Here is an 18,895-nt window from a genome sequence, read left to right as displayed (position 1 = left end):
AGTGCTTTCCGGTGCTGAGAACCGGCACTTAATTGGTTTACGGTGCTCGGCACTGTCACCTAATTGTCAACACCACACTTAGGGCAGTCTATCACTAGGTGGCTCTGGTCATGGAATTTAGAGATGAGCAGTTAACATGTGTTTAGGGAAACAATATACATTAAAACATTGCTAATACCTGCCTCCCCAGCCATTCCTTTAGCTTTGGGGACCTGGAATAATCTGTGCTGTTGCATTTACCTGCGAGAGAGATGGTTAGTAGTTGTTGTGGCAGCAATGACAAGGGCGGTAGGTGGTGAAAGCTGCAGTGGCCTCCTGGTCAGAGCCCTGGCACTTAATATCTTACAAATTACGCACAGCTCTGGGTATGCCTGATCTCGATGCTGAATGGCAGGTTGCCGGCTAGAAGTGACTGTTAGGCCTGGAAATGAAGCACGACTCCGAGTGGAAGTGAAGTGAAAGTGTGCATACGCTGCTTCGGTCGAGGTCTCTGCACTAAGACTGTGCTCGGCAACAGCCACTTTTATTTAACCAGCCCCACGTGACTCATGGGGCATGTACTGAAAAATCTCCTTCCTCACAAGGGCACATTCAAACCAGACGCTCCAGTTGCGTCACTGGAGCGACACTACAAACAGCTTTGAGAAGCCATAAACTGGAGCTAGATGACTGCCATTTGGCACTGGAAAATACAGGGTTCCCCCGTTAACTGAAAATGAATGATGTGCAGGTACGTTGGGAGATGTGCAGCGGCACGGTGAGAGACAGAAAGACAAAGGTGAAGGGGAATGAGAGTGGTATGGGAATGAAGCTATGCACGCTGGAATTTTGGGAGGAGAAACAAGCTGGAGGATAAAATGCTAACAAAAACGAATTACGGTTTCTTGCCAACTGTCATGCACAAAATAGGCCAGACGAGCCCCTCCTTGCCCCCACAGAAGCTTGTTTGCATCCTCACCTCTAGAGTTAACAAATCTTGATACTGTATGCTAGAAGACACACTAATGAGTACATAAACAAATGCTTAATTGCATGTTCACATCAAAATCACAGTTTCAAAATTTGCAAATTTTAAGAAGTTGTATATTCTAACCTTCACTAACTGCGTGAACTATAAGAAGATCTTTGAATACATCAAAAACAATAAAACAGGTGGAATCATTAAACAAAGCTTCGGCTCCAAGTAGGATGCTCAGGTATGTCGCATCTGAAAATAGACCACAGAAGCAGAGAATTAACACATTTTTTAAAGAAGGTAAAAAGACAAATAAGAAGGTGGACAACGTGAACACCACCTTTAAATTTCATTTTTATTATTAGTCATAAAATGGGCTGCCTAAACTAAACTAAACCTTGTTTTATTATTCTGATTTCCAGTGGACGCTTTCAATGTAACTGTTTAATGAATACACTGTTCTATTAAAAATACATTGCAATCCCTATGCTGAATTCACAATTTTCGAACAGTAAACAACATTCTGACTACTACAGGAAAATGTATTTTGAGTATGCAAATGCAAATTGTCTTTATTGAAAACAGCTGTGATCACAGAAAAACAGGCAAAAGACTCCCGGACTCTGGAATTTACTAAGGAGAAGAACTCTGTTAGAATTGGGAATCTCTAGTTGGCACAGGTATGCACTTGCGACAAGCAGGGACTCTCAGTTCTAAGTCAGAGTAAGGGGATCACCCTTTTTAATAACCCCTGCTCACCCTTTAGGTAGTGTGGCGCAAGCAGTCAAGACTATTCTCAGGGCATCATAGGTTAAGCATTTGTGAACACATACAGTAACACAATGAAACACCACAAATGGACACCAGTCAAGGTTGTATCAAAAATAGTTCTCTTTATATAAGGCTTAGCACAAGACCAGAATAACGAATAAAATGACCACAGTATTATTTTAAAGTTCAATGTTCTTGTAAATAGGCTTAAAATGCAAAAATAGGCTTCTTTCAGTCAATTACGCTTCTTTTCAGGCTTTGTACGGTTCGTACCTGGGTGTGTGACTCGTCCGCATTAAAAACAAGGAAAGTACGAGTCAAACAATCAGTGCGGACTCCGGGGTCAGTAACATGCACGCTACGGTGCGAACAGAACAAAGTACCTTAAGTTCGTGGGGTCCGCGACGGACAGTGCGGGACAAGTTGATGGGTCCGGGTTGTAGTTCGGCAGCGTAGTCAGATGCTGGTCGGGTCGCGGCGTCGGGACGCGGCGTTGGTACGGGACCTTCAGGGATACGTGCGGATGGCCCGGATCAGCTTGCAGAGTCCGTGGCGTTCGGCGTTCGAGCCGTACCTTCGGTGTGGATAGGCGGCGACACTTCTCGGTGCCGTACAGCGTACGGGGAGGATCAGCGTGATGCGGCTTCTCGGCTCTGAGTACGGCACGGTGTAGTACGTTAGCAGCGTACGGACCGTACCTGCGGGACAGCGAAGCTTGGGTCCGGCATACAGGATTAGGCAGCCAGGGTTGTACGTCTCGAATCGGCGGGGAAGGTTAGGTGCGATGCGGCCGGGAGGGATAGGGTGCGTACTAACGCTTTTGAATCAGCGTAGACACACGGTGCCGGGCGGCAAAGACACGGCTTCGCGGCGGATGGGGTACGAGTCGTACTGGGGCCAAATCCAGCGGGAAACAAGCAAAAATTGTCCAGGCAACTCAGTTTTGGAAGGCAGATGAGTCCAATGGTCCTGGGACTCAGTTCAGGGGGCAAGCTCTTCTTCCAAGCCCTTGGAGATTGTTGAAAAACAAAGTGCAAAGTCTCTCTTAGTCTTTTCCTCTCCTTTCTCAGCAAGGCACCAACTGCAGGCCATTCCCCCAGGTCAGGGAAAGTTACTCCTCCTTCAGCTTCTTCCAGGTCCTTCTGGTCAGGCAGAGTTTCTTCGTGGTTCAAACAGGATCTGATTTCTTAGGAGCAGGGCTCCTACATTTATACCAAGTTTCTTTTGTCTTTACAGGCCAGGGGGGCCTTTGCATAATCCCAATCCAGTTCTTTTCAGTGAGGAGCACTTTGTTGTTGGGACTCTGGCTTCTTCTTTCAGCAGGCAGGGCAGAGACATCAGACGCTCCCCAGGGGGTGGAGCCAGCATTGTGGTGGCAGAGCAATGCCCTATTCAGAGTCAAGGTGCACTCCTCCCACCCATCCTGGTGTAATCTCTCTATTCACCACCTGGTAGCCCCAGCCTGTCACTCAAGCTACACACAAAGAAGATAGCCCTCCCCTCCAGAGGCGGACTGAGATGGTTAGGCACGCAAAGGCTAACTTTCTAAAAGTAGCATTTGCAAACCCAGGATATTAAAATAACCTTTGCTAAAAGATGTATTTTATTATTCTGAGTTCAGGCATACTAAACATGAATTTCTACCATGCTTCCTGATCCTGCTAGGATTATAGAGTGTTATAATCTAGCAGCCCATTCTGGCCTATGGAGAGCAGGTAGCCTTGCAATAGTGAAAAACGAAAATGGCTGTAATTCACTATTAGGACATGCCACACACCTCAGGGCATGTCCTACCTTATCCTTACAATGCACCCTGCCCTAGGGCCTACCATAGGGGTGACTAATATGAAGGTAAGGGAAGGTTTAGGGACTGGCAAGTGGGGACACTTGCCCAGTCAGCATGACGGTACCAGACTGGATGCAGGTTCTGCAATGGCAGACCTTAGACACATTTTACCAGGCTGCTTCTGTCGGTGGCACAACCAGTGCTGCAAGCCCACTAGCAGCATTTGGATATACAAGCCCTTGGCACCCCTGGTGCACTCTACTAGGGACTGATAGTAAACCAAATAAGCCAAACATGGAAGTCAATTCACATAATACATTCTCCCATAGGGAGCACTTGCCCTGTGGTACCGGATGGCAGTGGCACAGGGCCCTGAGCAGCTAACACCAGCACAAAAATACATTGAGGCACAGACAAAAATGGAAGGGTGACCCACGCCAATGGTGCCAGGTCTAACACGTGTCCCCTCCAGCTGAAATGTGGGGAGAACTACCCTACCCCAGGGAGTTCTCATCACTAAGGCGGAAAAATCTGGAAAGACCATCAGCGTTGGCGTGGTCTGTAACGGGGTGATGTTCCACCGTGAAATCCATCCCCTGTAGGGAAATGGACCACCTCAACAACTTAGGATTCTCACCCCTCATCTGCATCAACCATCTGAGGGGCCTGTGGTCTGTTTGAACCCGGAAGTGAGACCCAAACAAGTAGGGTCTTAGCTTCTTCAATGCCCAGACCACAGCAAATGCTTCTCGCTCAATCGCACTCCACTTTTGTTCCCGGGGCAGTAACCTCCTACTTATCAAGGCTACAGGTTGGTCCCAGCCCTCCTCAGTCATCTGTGAGAGAACAGCCCCTACACCATGCTCTGATGCATCTGTCTGCACAAGGAATTCTTTGGAGAAGTCAGGAGCCAAGATCACGGGCGCCGTGCACATGGCAGTCGTCAGGGTGTCAAAGGCCTTCTGACAGGTGTCAGTCCATATCACTTTTCTGGGCTGCTTCTTCGAAGTCAGCTCTGTCAAGGGGGCAACGATGCTGCCATACCCCCTTGACAAACCTCCTGTAGTACCCTGTGAGTCCTAAAAAGGCCCTCACCTCTGTCTGGGTCTTTGGGGGCTCCCAAGCCAGGATGGTTTCAATCTTGGGTTGGAGGGGTGCCACCTGGCCGCTCCCCACTTGGTGTCCCAAGTACACCACTGATCCCTGCCCGATCTGACACTTGCTTGCCTTGATCGTGAGGCCTGCCTTGCGCAGTGCCATCAACACTTCCCAGAGGTGTTGCAGGTGTTCTTTCCATGTGCCACTGAACACTGCAATGTCATCCAGGTATGCGGCGCTGAACTCGGTCAGCCCAGCCAACACCTGGTTGACCAACCTCTGGAAGGTGGCAGGGGCATTCTTCATCCCAAATGGCATAACCCGGAACTGGAAATGCCCATCTGGTGTGGAGAATGCGGACCTCTCCTTGGCCCCATCAGTCAAGGCGATCTGCCAGTACCCAGACGTTAGATCAAACGTGCTGAGGTACCGTGCAGCCCCTAACTGATCGATGAGCTCATCAGCTCTGGGGATGGGGTGCGCGTCAGTCTTCGTGACTGAGTTGAGTCCTCTGTAGTCCACACAGAACCGGAGTTCAGGTGTGGCACCCGGCACGGCAGCCTTTGGGACCAAGACCACTGGGCTGGCCCAAGGACTGCTGGAGGACTCAACCACCCCTAGAGCAAGCATCTTTGAGACCTCCTCTTTGATGCAGGCTCTGACCCTGTCAGTTACCCTGTAAGCTTTGTGTTTCACAGGTAAGCTGTCTGCTGTATCTACATCATGGATGCACCAATCTGTGATACCAGGAACCAGGGAGAACAGGTCAGGAAACTGCCCCAGCAGCTGGCGGCAGTCATCCTGTTGCTCAGGGGTCAGGGTGGGTGAGAGGTTAACTCCATCCACTGACCCGTCTCGCTCTGAGGCTACCAGGAGGTCAGGAAGAGGCTCAGACTCCTCCTCCGTCCCATCATTTGTGGCCAAGAGCATGCCCACTTCGGACCTCTCCAAGTGGGGCTTTAGTCGATTGACATGTAGGACCCTCAAGGGGTTCCTAGGAGACTGCAAGTCCACCAAGTAGGTGACAGAACTCTTGCGCTCCACAATCTCAAAGGGTCCTGTCCACTTGTCCTGGAGTGCACAAGGCTCCACAGGGGCCAGGACCCATACATTTTGACCAGATTGAAGCTCAACCAGAGTGGCATTCTGATCGTACCACCACTTCATTTCCTCCTGGCTGGCTTCCAGATTTGCCTCAGCAAGTTGCCTGAAACGCCTAGTCTGGTTCCGAAAGGCCAGCATGTAACTATATACATTCTGGGGAGGTTTCCTGGGAGATTGCTCCCAGCCTTCCTTGACCAGACTAAGAGGTCCTCGTACTGGGTGGCCATACAGAAGCTCAAAGGGACTGAACCCCAGAGACTTCTGTGGCACCTCACGGTACGCGAAGAGAAGGCATGGTAAGAGGACGTCCCACTCACACCTCATGGGCTCCTCAAGACCCATAATCATGCCCTTTTGGGTTCGGTTGAATCTCTCAACCAACCCGTTTCCTTGGGGATGGTAAGGGGTGGTGAACTTGTATGTCACACCACACTCTTGCCAAAGGGATTTAATATATTTCGGTATGAAATTGGTCCCCCTGTCAGACACCACCTCTAGAGGGAATCCTACTCGTGAGAAAATTCCCATCAGTGCCCGTCCCACCACGGGGGCCGTCACTGTCCTCAGAGGGATGGCTTCAGGGTACCGGGTGGCATGGTCCACCAAGACCAGGATAAACCTGTTGCCCATGGCTGTCTTGGGGTCCAGTGGCCCCACAATGTCAATCCCCACTCACTGGAATGGGGTACTGACCACAGCGAAAGGTTGGAGTGGAGCCCTCTGCTTCCTTCCACTCTTACCACTTGCCTGGCAAGTCTGGCATGTCCTGCAGTGAGTGTCAGAACTCCTGCGCATTTGAGGCCAATAAAAGTATGTGACAAGCCTTTCGAAGGTCTTGTCCTGCCCCAAATGCCCTGCTGACGGAACGTCATGAGCCAGCCCCAGTAGGAAGGCTCTGAACTTCTGGGGTACCACCAGCGCGTGGGATGACCCAGGTTCAGCAACCTTAGGCTCTGAGTACAGGAGGTCGTTCTCCCAGTAGATTAAGTGAGTACCGGAATGATCACCATTGGCCTGGGCTGCAGCCTGCTGCCGCATACCCACTAGAGAGGGGCACTCCTTCTGCTCCCTTCAGAATTCCTCCCTGGTGGGGCCTCCTTCTTGCTGCCAATGGGTCAGCTCAGGCAGGTCCCCTAGTTCGGCTATCTGTTCCCCGGTAGGCTCCAGGGCATCCCCCTCAAGGTCTGCTTCCTCCTGGGCCGTGGGATCTTCAGGAGCCAGTTTTCCGTGCCTCCTGCGCCCTCTCCCTGGGCCTCTCCTTAAGGCTCCAGGGTCCCTTCAACACCCCTACTGGCTGCCATTGACCGGGTGGTCACGCACGCCCAATCAGGTAAACCCACCATCCGCAGGTGAGTTGTCTCCTCCACCTTTTCCCAAGGGGAGCTCTCCAAATTATTCCCTAGGAGACAGTCTACAGGCATGGCAGTTCTCACAGCGACTTGCAGAGTACCAGAGACCCCCCACTCAAAGGGAACTTGAGCCATTGGACAATGACCCTCTGTGTTGTCAGCGTTGACAACACGGCAGAATGCGTGTGGGACCACCTGCTCTTGAGACACCAGGTGTTGCTTGACAGCAGTCACACTGGCTCCTGTATCTCTAAGAGCCCCCACCCTCTTGCCATTTATGGTCACCCACTGCCCATACTTTTGAGTATTGGGGGGCAGTTGGGCCTCAACGACCATCTCACTGTCTCCTAATGAGACTAGGGTCACCTGTACGGGAACCCCCTCCCCTTGGACATCTACCTCCCTCCCAAAGGCTACACTAGCCACCTGCTTGGGGGGTGGAGCACCAGAGGGTGCTGGTTTACCAAACATGGGGCACTTGGTATCCATGGAATAGTGCCCCAGGTTGTTACACTTGTAACATCTGGGGGGCCCTCTTTGAACAGGGTTACCTGTCGGGGCCCCGGTCTGCTTCGGGGGTGGGGGTGGCTGAGAACCTTTCCCTTGGTTCCCCTGGAAATTACTTTGGGGCCCTCTGTAGAACTCCCTCTGTTTACCCTTGTCCCCCCAACTCTTCTGCTGGGGACCCTGATCACCTTTGGCGGGGCCTCCCACGGGACCCTTGTGGACCCTGGTACTGATCCAGCGGTCCGCCTCCTCAGCAAGCTTCCTAGGGTTAGTCAGCTTGCTATTGATCAGGTGCTGGCATAGCTCAGGAAAACAATTATCAGACAAGTGCTCCCATGCAATCAGATCAAACAGCCCTTGGTAATCATTCACTTTGCTACCCTTCACCCAACCATCTAGCGCTCTGGAAAAAAAAGTCACATATTCTACATAAGTGGTACCAGGTTTCTTGGTGCAATCCCTAAATCTCTGCCTGTACAATTCAGGAGTTAACCCATACCTTGTCATCAGAGCTTCCTTCATGTGTGGATAGGATCCAGCAGTGTGTCCCGCCCCTCACTCAGGAACCTTCCCCCCTCCCCAATCTCTCACAGGGACCCGGTGGGAGGACATGGCTACCTCATAGGCCCTGAACCACTGCCCAATATCATCCTGCTTGTAATACTCTTTCACTACATCTTTAGGAATGTGCACCCTTGACTCTGTTAAATTGCTGCCACCAGAGGGAGAGCGGTCTAAACTCTTGGCCTTGAGATCCAACTCCCTCATTTTTACCTCATGCTCCATGGCCAGCCTTTGTCTTTCCATTTCCATTTGAAGTTTTGCCATCTCCACTTCATGTGCTCTTGCAGCAATCCTGTCGGCCATCTCCTCTGGCGACAGGCCTCTGCCAGGCTCAGAAGCACCTTCTGGGGGGTATCACCTCCAGCGCATTCTCTGGGAACTTTGATTCGTACCAGGCCCTCAGCGTCTTTGTGTACTGCTCCTTGTTTTTCAATCCAGTTTGGTTAATTCTGTACTTGGAGAGGTATCCTTTCAAGACTTCATTTGTGCACTTCAGCAGTGCCCTCTCCTCCCAATCTATGTCATCAACTCCAGAGAATATAGAGGACGCCCTGCCTCCATTGACTGAGCTAGGCATGGTTTCTTAAAGTGGAGATTCTTCAGCAAAAACAAAAATCAATACTTTGTGGCTGCGTTATCGGTCTGAACTCACTACGTGGCGTTCACTCAATCACTGTACATGAATCACAAATGCAAATTCAAATCCTCACCGCTGACCACCAATGTTAGAACTGGGAATCTCTAGTTGGCACAGGTATGCACTTGCGACAAGCAGTGACTCTCAATTCTAAGTCAGAGTAAGGGGATCACCCTTTTAAATAACCCCTGCTCACCCGTTAGGTAGTGTGACGCAAGCAGTCAAGACTATTCTCAGGGCGTCATAGGTTAAGCATTTGTGAACACATACAGTAACACAATGACACACCACAAATGAACACCAGTCAAGGTTGTATCAAAAATAGTTCTCTTTATATAAGGCTTAGCACAAGACCAGAATAACGAATAAAATGACCACAGTATTATTTTAAAGTTCAATGTTCTTGTAAAAAGGCTTAAAATGCAAAAATAGGCTTCTTTCAGTAAATTACGCTTCTTTTCAGGCTTTGTACGGTTCGTACCTGGGTGTGCGACTCGTCCCCTTAAAAACAAGGAAAGTACGAGTCAAACAATCGGTACGGACTCCGGGCGCCGTAACATGCACGCAGTGGTGCAAACAGAACAAAGTACCTTAAGTTCGTAGGGTCCGCGACGGACAGTGCGGGACAAGACGATGGGTCCGGGTCGTAGTTCGGCAGCGTATTCAGATGCTGGTCGGGTCGCGGCGTCGGGACGCGGCGTTGGTACGGGACCTTCAGGGATACGTGCGGATGGCCCGGATCAGCTTGCAGAGTCCGTGGCGTTCTGCGTTCGAGCCGTACCTTCGGTGCGGATAGGCGGCGACACTTCTCGGCGCCGTACAGCGTACGGGCAGGATCAGCGTGATGCGGCTTCTCGGCTCTGAGTACGGCACGGTGTAGTACGTTAGCAGCGTACGGACCGTACCTGCGGGACAGCGAAGCTTGGGTCCGGCGTACAGGATTGGGCAGCCAGGGTTGTACGTCTCGAAATGGCGGGGAAGGGTAGGTGCGATGCGGCCGGGAAGGATATGGTGCGTACTAACGCTTTTGGATCAGCGTAGACACACGGTGCCGGGCGGCAAAGACACGGCTTCGCGGCGGATGGGGTACGAGTCGTACTGGGGCCAAATCCAGCGGGAAACAAGCAAAAATTGTCCAGACAACTCAGTTTTGGAAGGCAGATGAGTCCAATGGTCCTGGGACTCAGTTCAGGGGGCAAGCTCTTCTTCCAAGCCCTTGGGGATTGTTGAAAAACAAAGTGCAAAGTCTCTCTTAGTCTTTTCCTCTCCTTTCTCAGCAAGGCACCAACTGCAGGCCAATCCCCCAGGTCAGGGAAAGTTACTCCTCCTTCAGCTTCTTCCATGTCCTTCTGGTCAGGCAGAGTTTCTTCGTGGTTCAATCAGGATCTGATTTCTTAGGAGCAGGGCTCCTACATTTATACCAAGTTTCTTTTGTCTTTACAGGCCAGGGGGGCCTTTGCATAATTCCAGTCCAGTTCTTTTCAGTGAGGAGCACTTTGTTGTTGGGACTCTGGCTTCTTCTTTCAGCAGGCAGGGCAGAGACATCAGATGCTCCCCAGGGGGTGGAGCCAGCATTGTGGTGGCAGAGCACTGCCCTATTCAGAGTCAAGGTGCACTCCTCCCACCCATCCTGGTGTAATCTCTCTATTCACCACCTGGTAGCCCCAGCCTGTCACTCAAGCTACACACAAAGAAGATAGCCCTCCCCTCCAGAGGCGGACTGAGATGGTTAGGCACGCAAAGGCTAACTTTCTAAAAGTAGCATTTGCAAACCCAGGATATTAAAATAACCTTTGCTAAAAGATGTATTTTATTATTCTGAGTTCAGGCATACTAAACATGAATTTCTACCATGCTTCCTGAGCCTGCTAGGATTATAGAGTGTTATAATCTAGCAGCCCATTCTGGCCTATGGAGAGCAGGTAGCCTTGCAATAGTGAAAAACGAAAATGGCTGTAATTCACTATTAGGACATTCCACACACCTCAGGGCATGTCCTACCTTATCTTTACAATGCACCCTGCCCTAGGGCCTACCATAGGGGTGACTAATATGAAGGTGAGGGAAGGTTTAGGGACTGGCAAGTGGGGATACTTGCCCAGTCAGCATGACAGTACCAGACTGCATGCAGGTTCTGCAATGGCAGACCTTAGACACATTTTACCAGGCTGCTTCTGTGGGTGGCACAACCAGTGCTGCAAACCCACTAGCAACATTTGGATATACAAGCCCTTGGCACCCCTGGTGCACTCTACTAGGGACTGATAGTAAACCAAATAAGCCAAACATGGAAGTCAATTCCCATATTTCATTTTCCCATAGGGAGCACTTGCCCTGTGGCACCGGATGGCAGTGGCACAGGGCCCTGAGCAGCTAACACCAGCACAAAAATACATTGAGGCACAGACAAAAATGGAAGGGTGACCCACGCCAATGGTGCCAGGTCTAACAAACTCCATGATGGGAGAGTAGCACACACTTTTGTACTCAACTTTAGAAGTTTGCAGTGGAAGATCAAGTGTGTTGACTTTTCAGTCGTCTCTATGAAACATAAACACTCAGACAATAGACTTCATAAGTATCTACATAGATACAAAGCTTCTAAAAAACATCTATTTTTGTGAAGTGATATCAAACTAAGGGCCAGATGTATCAAGCTATTTTGCGTTCGCAAACCTTATGGATCGCAAAAATAGGATGTTTGTGAACGCATATTTGCCTGATCCAATGTATGAGTGCCATCACCATCGCAAAAATGGTATTCGCAAAATTGCGAATTCAAATTTTGGGAATCAACAAATCTGCTAATTCATATTTGCGAATTCGCAATTTGAGATTCTCACTTTGCGAATTTGCAAAATTTGAGGCTTGCAAATTGCGAATTCGCGAACCGATGTATGAAACATTTGCAAGTTGAGAATGAGCCAAAATTCGCAATTTTGCACTTTTAATGTGCCACCAACTCAGGCCAGGTGGTAACCAGGTGCAAACTATTTAAAAAGGCCCAGAGTGCCTTTGAGTCATTTCTAAGTGGGGTGTTTAGTGAGTAATGGGTCATGGGTAATTTAGCATGCCTTCTACCTTGTCTGTGTTGTTTGTGGCTGAGCTGTCAATGTTTGCTATGCCACTGAGGGATTCTGGCTGTAGGGTGGACTCCACCAAGTCCTCAAGGGGTGTGGACGCTGGCTGTGTAGATGGTCCTCCACCAGTTTTCTTTGCATCCGCAAGCCTGCTTGCCACCTTCTTTTTTGCCCTTGAGTGCAAGTCGTACCAGCACTTGCGTAGATCTTCCTACAGAGCGCTGTGTGACCCCAATGGCATTTACTTTGGCTTGGATGTCCAGCCAGATCTTCCTCTTCTCTGACTCAGGTATGTGCAGGGATTTTTTACCAAAAAGTTGTTCATGGCTCTTCACCTTTTCCTCAATGAGGGCCCTCAATTCTTTCTCACTAAATTTTTATTTTATTTTGCATCCTGCAGCCTCTTTTGCCTTCTCCTGTGTAGCCATGATGTGTTTTTGTGCCTGTCTTTGCACTCCTGATGGGCTCCTGAGTGGTGTGCACCTGCTCTCAGCCTCTTGCACAGCCTCAGGCGCTCAGAAACAGCATGGGCAGTCACACTTCCTGGTTGTGATGTCATCAAACTAAATCAGAATAGCAGATTCGCTAATTTGCAATTTCTTATTTTGAGAAATCGCAATTACAGAATCGCTATTTGCTAATCGGTAATTGCAATTGTGATTATTACACAATCGCAATTTGTTTGCGATTTTCTTTTTACCTGCATAGTGTTTTGCGATTCTCAAATAGCGGTTCAGTAAAAATCACTATTTAGTAATCGCAAATTGCTTTTTTGATACATCTGGCACTTAGTGTTAGGCTCTAGATGTTAGGCTCCAGATAGTTCCTAGCTAGGATAAGACTCTACAAAAAGGAGGGCTAATGGCCCAATAAGTGAGGCCAATGTGTTAGGCCCACCTGGAAGTTAAAATAAGAATCTCCCCTCACTCTCTGCAGGTAACTGTTCTGAATGGAAAGATGAAAACATGCGGGTGTAGTCTGGACATGTCTCTGTGCCATCTAGTTGCACATGAACAAATTTGGCATATTGGACTGGGGCTGTTGGATCCCGGATCCATCTCCAAAACAGCTGCAAGATCGGGATCCTACTGGGTTACCCCCATTTTCTCCATTGGTAGAGTTTAGTCAGAAATTCATATGTATTGCTGAATCAGACAGTTGCAGTGCATTGAATATATACATAAGTATAGAAAAAGGACTTGCAGCCATTACAAACATTGACCAACTTGGAAGTCAGAAATTGCAGATGCACAAAATCCTTTCCATCCATGTTCACACATGGAGCTATATAATTTAGGAATATAAAATAGGTCTTTCGACATGAACAGAACAGAGTAAAATCAAATACTTCTGTCAGAGCAAAAACAAAGTGTAATGCTTAATATGGCATCTTCTCAGCAAACTACTCCCTGCCCTTTTTTAGAACATTTTATAAGTTTTTTTAAAGGTATATGTATCATCTCACAAGATCGTAGGCACACAGAAAAGGAGCTTGATTTAAACCCTTAGCTAGAGAGAGTTCCAGCGCTCAAGTTTTTCAACACACCGAGGGCGTAATCGTCACCATCTCCAGTGCAACAACCTCCTATTCATTTTCCCCACCCTCCACTCCCTTCCCCTTCTGACCACCTGAAATTAAGCAAAATATTTGCATGTGAACCATGTTCAATCTAAACCTCACCACAAGTGCAATTGACAACAAAATGACATGGCTAGGCATTCCCTTGCTAGCATCGCCCATAAACGTGGGCCGTTGTGCAGTTTCCAATGGATTGCTATTGTAAGCTTTGCCAGGCATTAAAGGCACAAATGCCATTCGCCATTACTCACGTGGATGAGGTTGGAGGGCTTCAGACCCAACAGTATCACCTTGTGAGTAGATGGGATAGGGAATGTTAGGACCCTTTGTAGCTGTAAGGAGTTCTCTCCCCCGAAGGGACTAATCAATGGGCAATCCCACCATATAAGCAGCACTTCTCTGAGAGTGCCACAGCCCCTCCAACATCTAGGGGAGGCATTGTGATACATGCAGGGCAGTCTGTGTGTTGTAATGTCAGCAAACCAAATTGTACAGTGTCTCTCTAGGTCAAGGGATTATACAGAGGAAGCATGTATGTCTCATTGTAGTTTGTTCCTCCTCTTAAGTGCTATCGATGTCTCTAGCACTCTTTCCCTCTCTGTATAATGACGCCAGGTCTGTGGAATTTCATGTGCCAGGAGTAGTTTATATATTGTTCATAGCATGTCCGCACTGGAGTTTTGCTCTTATAGCTTCTGCAGGGAGAGTTGGCTGTGATACTCAATGCTGAATCTGAGCGTACCTGAGTCACTCAGATTCGGAGAGGTTGTATTTGGTTTTACATTGTTGAAAGGTAGATATCCCACTCACCACCCAAAACAAACAGTAAACAACGTAAGTATTGCCCCATGGTTTGCTTGGGTCTTTGATAACATTGATAAACCAGGATGTGTAGCGCGCACAGCTACTCCAAAGAATGTGTCAGTGCTGGACTCACAGGTATAATGCTCAATTCTCAGAAAAGAGCCATGTTTTCAGCTTCTTTTTGAAAATATGCTTGAATTCTTCCAGACGGAGGTCAAGGGAAGTTTGTTCTAAGCAGAGGGATCCAGAAAAGAGAAAGAGTGGACACATATTTTGGAATGGTGTATCATGGGTGCCGTGGCTACCGCTCTGTTAAAGGATCGCAGCTTCCTACCAGACAGACAGAAATTAATTCTGGAGGCAAAATATTTGGGACCTATCAGATGTAAGGCTCTGTAAGTGAGCACCAGTTCCAGGAACATAATAAGTTACCTCACTGGGAGCCAGTGCAGAGAGTAAAGGTGTGAGGAAACCTGAGTTCTCCAGGGAAGATTAAGGAACAGGCGTGCAACTACTTGCCCATCCGTTAATGCATGGTAACTGGAAGTTAGGCACACATCTATATCCAAAGACTTACATAACATAGTCCAAATGCTGGAGAAGAATTGAGATCCTCTGTCTGTGACAAGAACTGAGGGTAGTCCATATAATTTTATGATATTGGTCATAAAAATAGAAGTCAAATCGTAGCTAGTGGGGAGCTTGGTCAGGGGAATTAAATGAGTCATCCACTACCTTAAGGATGGTGTTATGGCTTAGCTTGGTCTTTGGGAGGTCTACTATGAAATCCATTGACACAGTGTACCAAAGTCTGGGTGGTACTGAAATAGGTTGTAAACCTTAACTGGAGATCGATGACTTCTTTTTTCTTGGGTGTATGTTTGACAAGTTTCTATGAAGTTTTGTGTGTCTTTGGATGGATGGATGGCCACCAAAACTGTTGTTTTAACAGTGACAATGGTTTATGCAGGTCTGGATGACCAGCTAACAAGTGAGAATGACACAACAGTAACGCTTGTTGTTACAAGACTTCCTTTAGTCGGTACAAACAACCTTTAAACAGTAGTAGCCCACCATGATATGTTAATTGGGGAAACTGTTGTAGCGATTGTTTTTTGGCTTTTTCTTCCACCTTGATGTGTATAGTGTCGAGAAAGTCTGAGGTTAGCACTAATCCCTGGAAGCAGATTGAGGGCAAAATGGGTCTTTGCTGCTCTGTTGAATGCAATTTTTGCAAAGTAGCCTTTTCTTTATTATCCCAACAAATGTTTGCTCCCTTACGCAACAGGCGAGTGATCGGGGTTATAGTGTTAGAAAATTGGTCGATAATACATCAATAGAAATTGGTGAGGCCAAGGAAACTCTGAATTTGTTTCTCTGTTGTTGGAGGGGGCAATTTACGATGGATTCAATCTTTTTAGGGTCCATACAGATTCCATAGCTCAAAATATAACCCAAAAACTCAACAAGTTGTGAGAAATCCACTCTTTTACTTTTAGATACAAATTGTTTTATCTTATCCTTTGAAGAATGGCGTGCAACTGCTGTGTGTGTTCAAACATGGAGTTAGAATACATGAAGACATTGTCCATGTATGCTACACAGCAATCATCAATTAAATCTCTCAGCACCTCGTCTATAAAGATTTGGAAGGCATCTAGGGTGTAATAAAGTCGAATGGCATGACTTGGTATTCATAAAGGCCCAATTTAGTTCTAAACGCCGTTTTCCATTAGTCACCCATTCGGACTCTGACACGATGATAAGCCTCCCTCAATTCCAGTTTTATATACACCACCAAGTCTTTGATTTGATACAATAGACCAGGCATCAATGGTAAGGGGAATCGATTTTTAACTATAATGGTATTTAGGGCACAGTACTCTAATCAAGCAAGGAGCTTATTTCCTTTCCCAGGTGCAATGATCAGTGGGGAGGACACTGGAGACATAGAATGCCTGATACAACCATTCTTGAGATATTTATCTAGATATTAACAAAGATGTTCATTCTCTTTTTCAGTTAATACATAATAGCAACTACAAGGTTGTTTAGATCCAGGAAGTAGGTCTATCTGGCAATAGAAACTGAGGTGTGGTGGTAAGACATTGGGCTTTTATTTGTCAAAGAGGTCTGCCAGATCTACATGGCGTTCTGGAAGACCATCTAAAGTGGACAAACTGAGTTCTTGCAACATTACCTATTTACCCCAGATCATCCCATCAGTGAGCGTGGAGGGCAGAATATGACAATATTGCTGACAGAAAGTGAAGTCTAAGGTTAAGCATCTTGAACTGCAATCTATACTAGGGTTGTGTTTGACAAAACACGAGAGACCCAAAATTAAGTGGCACTGAGGAGCATCAATTAAATCTAAGATTATGTGTTCTTTATGTACATTTTTGCACTGCATACATAGTTTCTCAGTATTAAATTGCAGACTGCCAGAAGTCAGTTATTTTCCATCCACCGGTCTAATGACATCTGGTTTCTCTTTACGTAAGACCTATATGCCCAATGACTGTGAGAATTTAGTGTCCATGAAATTTTCATTAGTTTTCGCATCTACAAGGCCTTCTACTTCTCAGGAGGGTCCTGTTTCAGAGGAAAAAGTTACTGGAATGATTAAATGGTGGAAGGCGGAACAAGTGGACACCTTGGAGGTCAAACTTAATGACAAACCTGGCAAGACGATCTCGACTTCTACGGAGCTGCCTCATTTCCCATCGACTATGTGGGTTTGACTTGCCCTATGATAGAACTCATTTTTAATGCCTGAGATTTAGTTGGTCGAATAGGGCATTCTCTCACAAAATGTCCTGTTATTCCACAGTATAAACTTTGATAAATTTTTCAACTCTTTTTCCTTCTCTTCTTTGGTCAAAGGACCTCTGATCCTCCAGTCTGCTTGGGTTCTGATATATCTACACTCTGAGGTATTTCTGTCAATAATCTATGATTTAGTTTCAATAAATTCCTTGCAGTCATCCGATTGATCAACTATCTGAGAAATTAGTTCTCCCAGGTCATCTCTTAACCCTCTATAGAATATCAAAATAATTTTCTTCTCCAGCCCAGCTGCCTCAGCCACTGACCTATTGAAGGTGGTGATGTAATGCAGCAGTTTGTTATTTGCAGCCTGCACAAAGGCGAACAGTTTCCGCATTATATCCTTGAAGTGAAAAACTATGAGACCTAGTTGGCGATCCATCCTTCTTACACTTCTGATGGTACTTACAGTGACTGGTATCCACGTGTAAGCCAAAAAGGGGGAGCGCATGGGAGGGGGTGTTCATTTGTAAGTTTTAGTTGCCAATGTAAAGCTTATGTAATGTCTGTGCAGGTCAAAAGACAGCAGAATGGAAAAGTAAACTTGTTCAAATGTGAGTAGACTTAAACTATGCGACTAGAACATAGGTCAACGATATGTAACCCACATAGTCATGTGATGAATAAAATGTGTGCTGTTTCCTTCTCTGCTTCAAAGATTTGTATACAGCCATAGTTGTTTTTTTTAAAAATGCAAATAAAGAAATGGATTTTTAAAAAAAATCCATAAGAAGTTTCTCATCAGCCAGAGTCAGATTAATCCAACAGATTAATTTTGTTTGGTCAAAATACGCCTTCACATTCTCTTGTGACACACCCACATTTCCATGGGCAATGTTCTCCAAATCCTTTAAAGATTTCTCTTTCTTAACCCACCAGAACATCCGTGCAGGAAAAAGTTACAAAGCTGGTCTATGCCCAAGCAACAACTCAAACGGTTAAACCTTGTTAAACGAATGAGGTATGGTGCAGTAGAACCATAACATGGACCTCACAGCATCCATCACCTTGCACTCATTGACTACAGACCACTGGATACATTCTGCCAGCACTCTAGTCTTATGCTCCAATTGACCATTTTTATGAGGGTGATATAAAGAACTCTTCAGGTGTTCCTCCCCCACTGGGGTCATAAAATCTTCAACTATACAGCTAACAAATTGGAAACCATTATCATATATCACAAATTCTGCAAAACATTTGCTGGTAAACACCTCCTTAAAGAAACTAACAGTATTCTGGTATACATTCTTCTTGTTCCCTTATAGGTCTCTTCAAATAAGCAGTCAAAGAGAGAGGGCTGTGGCTATCGCAGACAGCAGGAATACGTGAAACCAAAGACAGGCTCACAACGCCCCTCTGCCGTCATTATAAAAACGGAAGACAAATTTCCACTACAAAAAGTGCAATTTAAAAAGAAAAAGGTGGTGGGCACAATTTGACTGATGAATATGAAATTCTCTTGGCTGAGATTGATTGCCCGCTGGAGTTTGTTCAAAATGTTCCACAAGGGGAGGATATAATAATGCTTTCATTTTCCGTTCTTGTTCTGGAGTAGGGAAAAGTGGCATATGTTGCTGAATGGGCTATTGTGCAGGCCTTAGATGTATATCATAATCAAACAGGTTGGGATAAAGACCCACCTTATCATGTTATACCTTTAATGTCCAGCCCACAGGTGCAGGTACAATATCCTACTAGGAATGAAGCCAAAAATTCAGTGTGGGAGATTCTATCACAATTATAATATCAAATGTCTCCCCTATGAATAATCCATTATTTCCAGTGCTTCAGCCTACTCTTTCTTATTGTAATAAGAAATGTAAACAGTC

General features: G+C 46.8%; 1 protein-coding gene across 1 annotated transcript in view; it reads right to left on the bottom strand.

Annotated features, from left to right (window-relative positions):
• LOC146860824 (sperm-specific sodium:proton exchanger-like) overlaps positions 1-18,895 on the bottom strand; it is a 4,630,975-nt gene that overhangs the window by 4,421,295 nt on the left and 190,785 nt on the right. The window contains exon 2 of the mRNA XM_085646174.1: positions 1,094-1,207. Within this exon, the coding sequence (XP_085502300.1) occupies positions 1,094-1,207 (114 nt within the window). The remainder of the gene's footprint in view (positions 1-1,093; positions 1,208-18,895) is intronic.

Source organism: Triturus cristatus, chromosome 3_1 (assembly GCF_964204655.1).
Source record: "Triturus cristatus chromosome 3_1, aTriCri1.1, whole genome shotgun sequence".
NCBI lineage: Eukaryota > Metazoa > Chordata > Amphibia > Caudata > Salamandridae > Triturus > Triturus cristatus.
The sequence above is the reverse complement of the archived record's forward strand: the minus strand, read 5'-3'. Positions and strand labels throughout refer to the sequence as shown.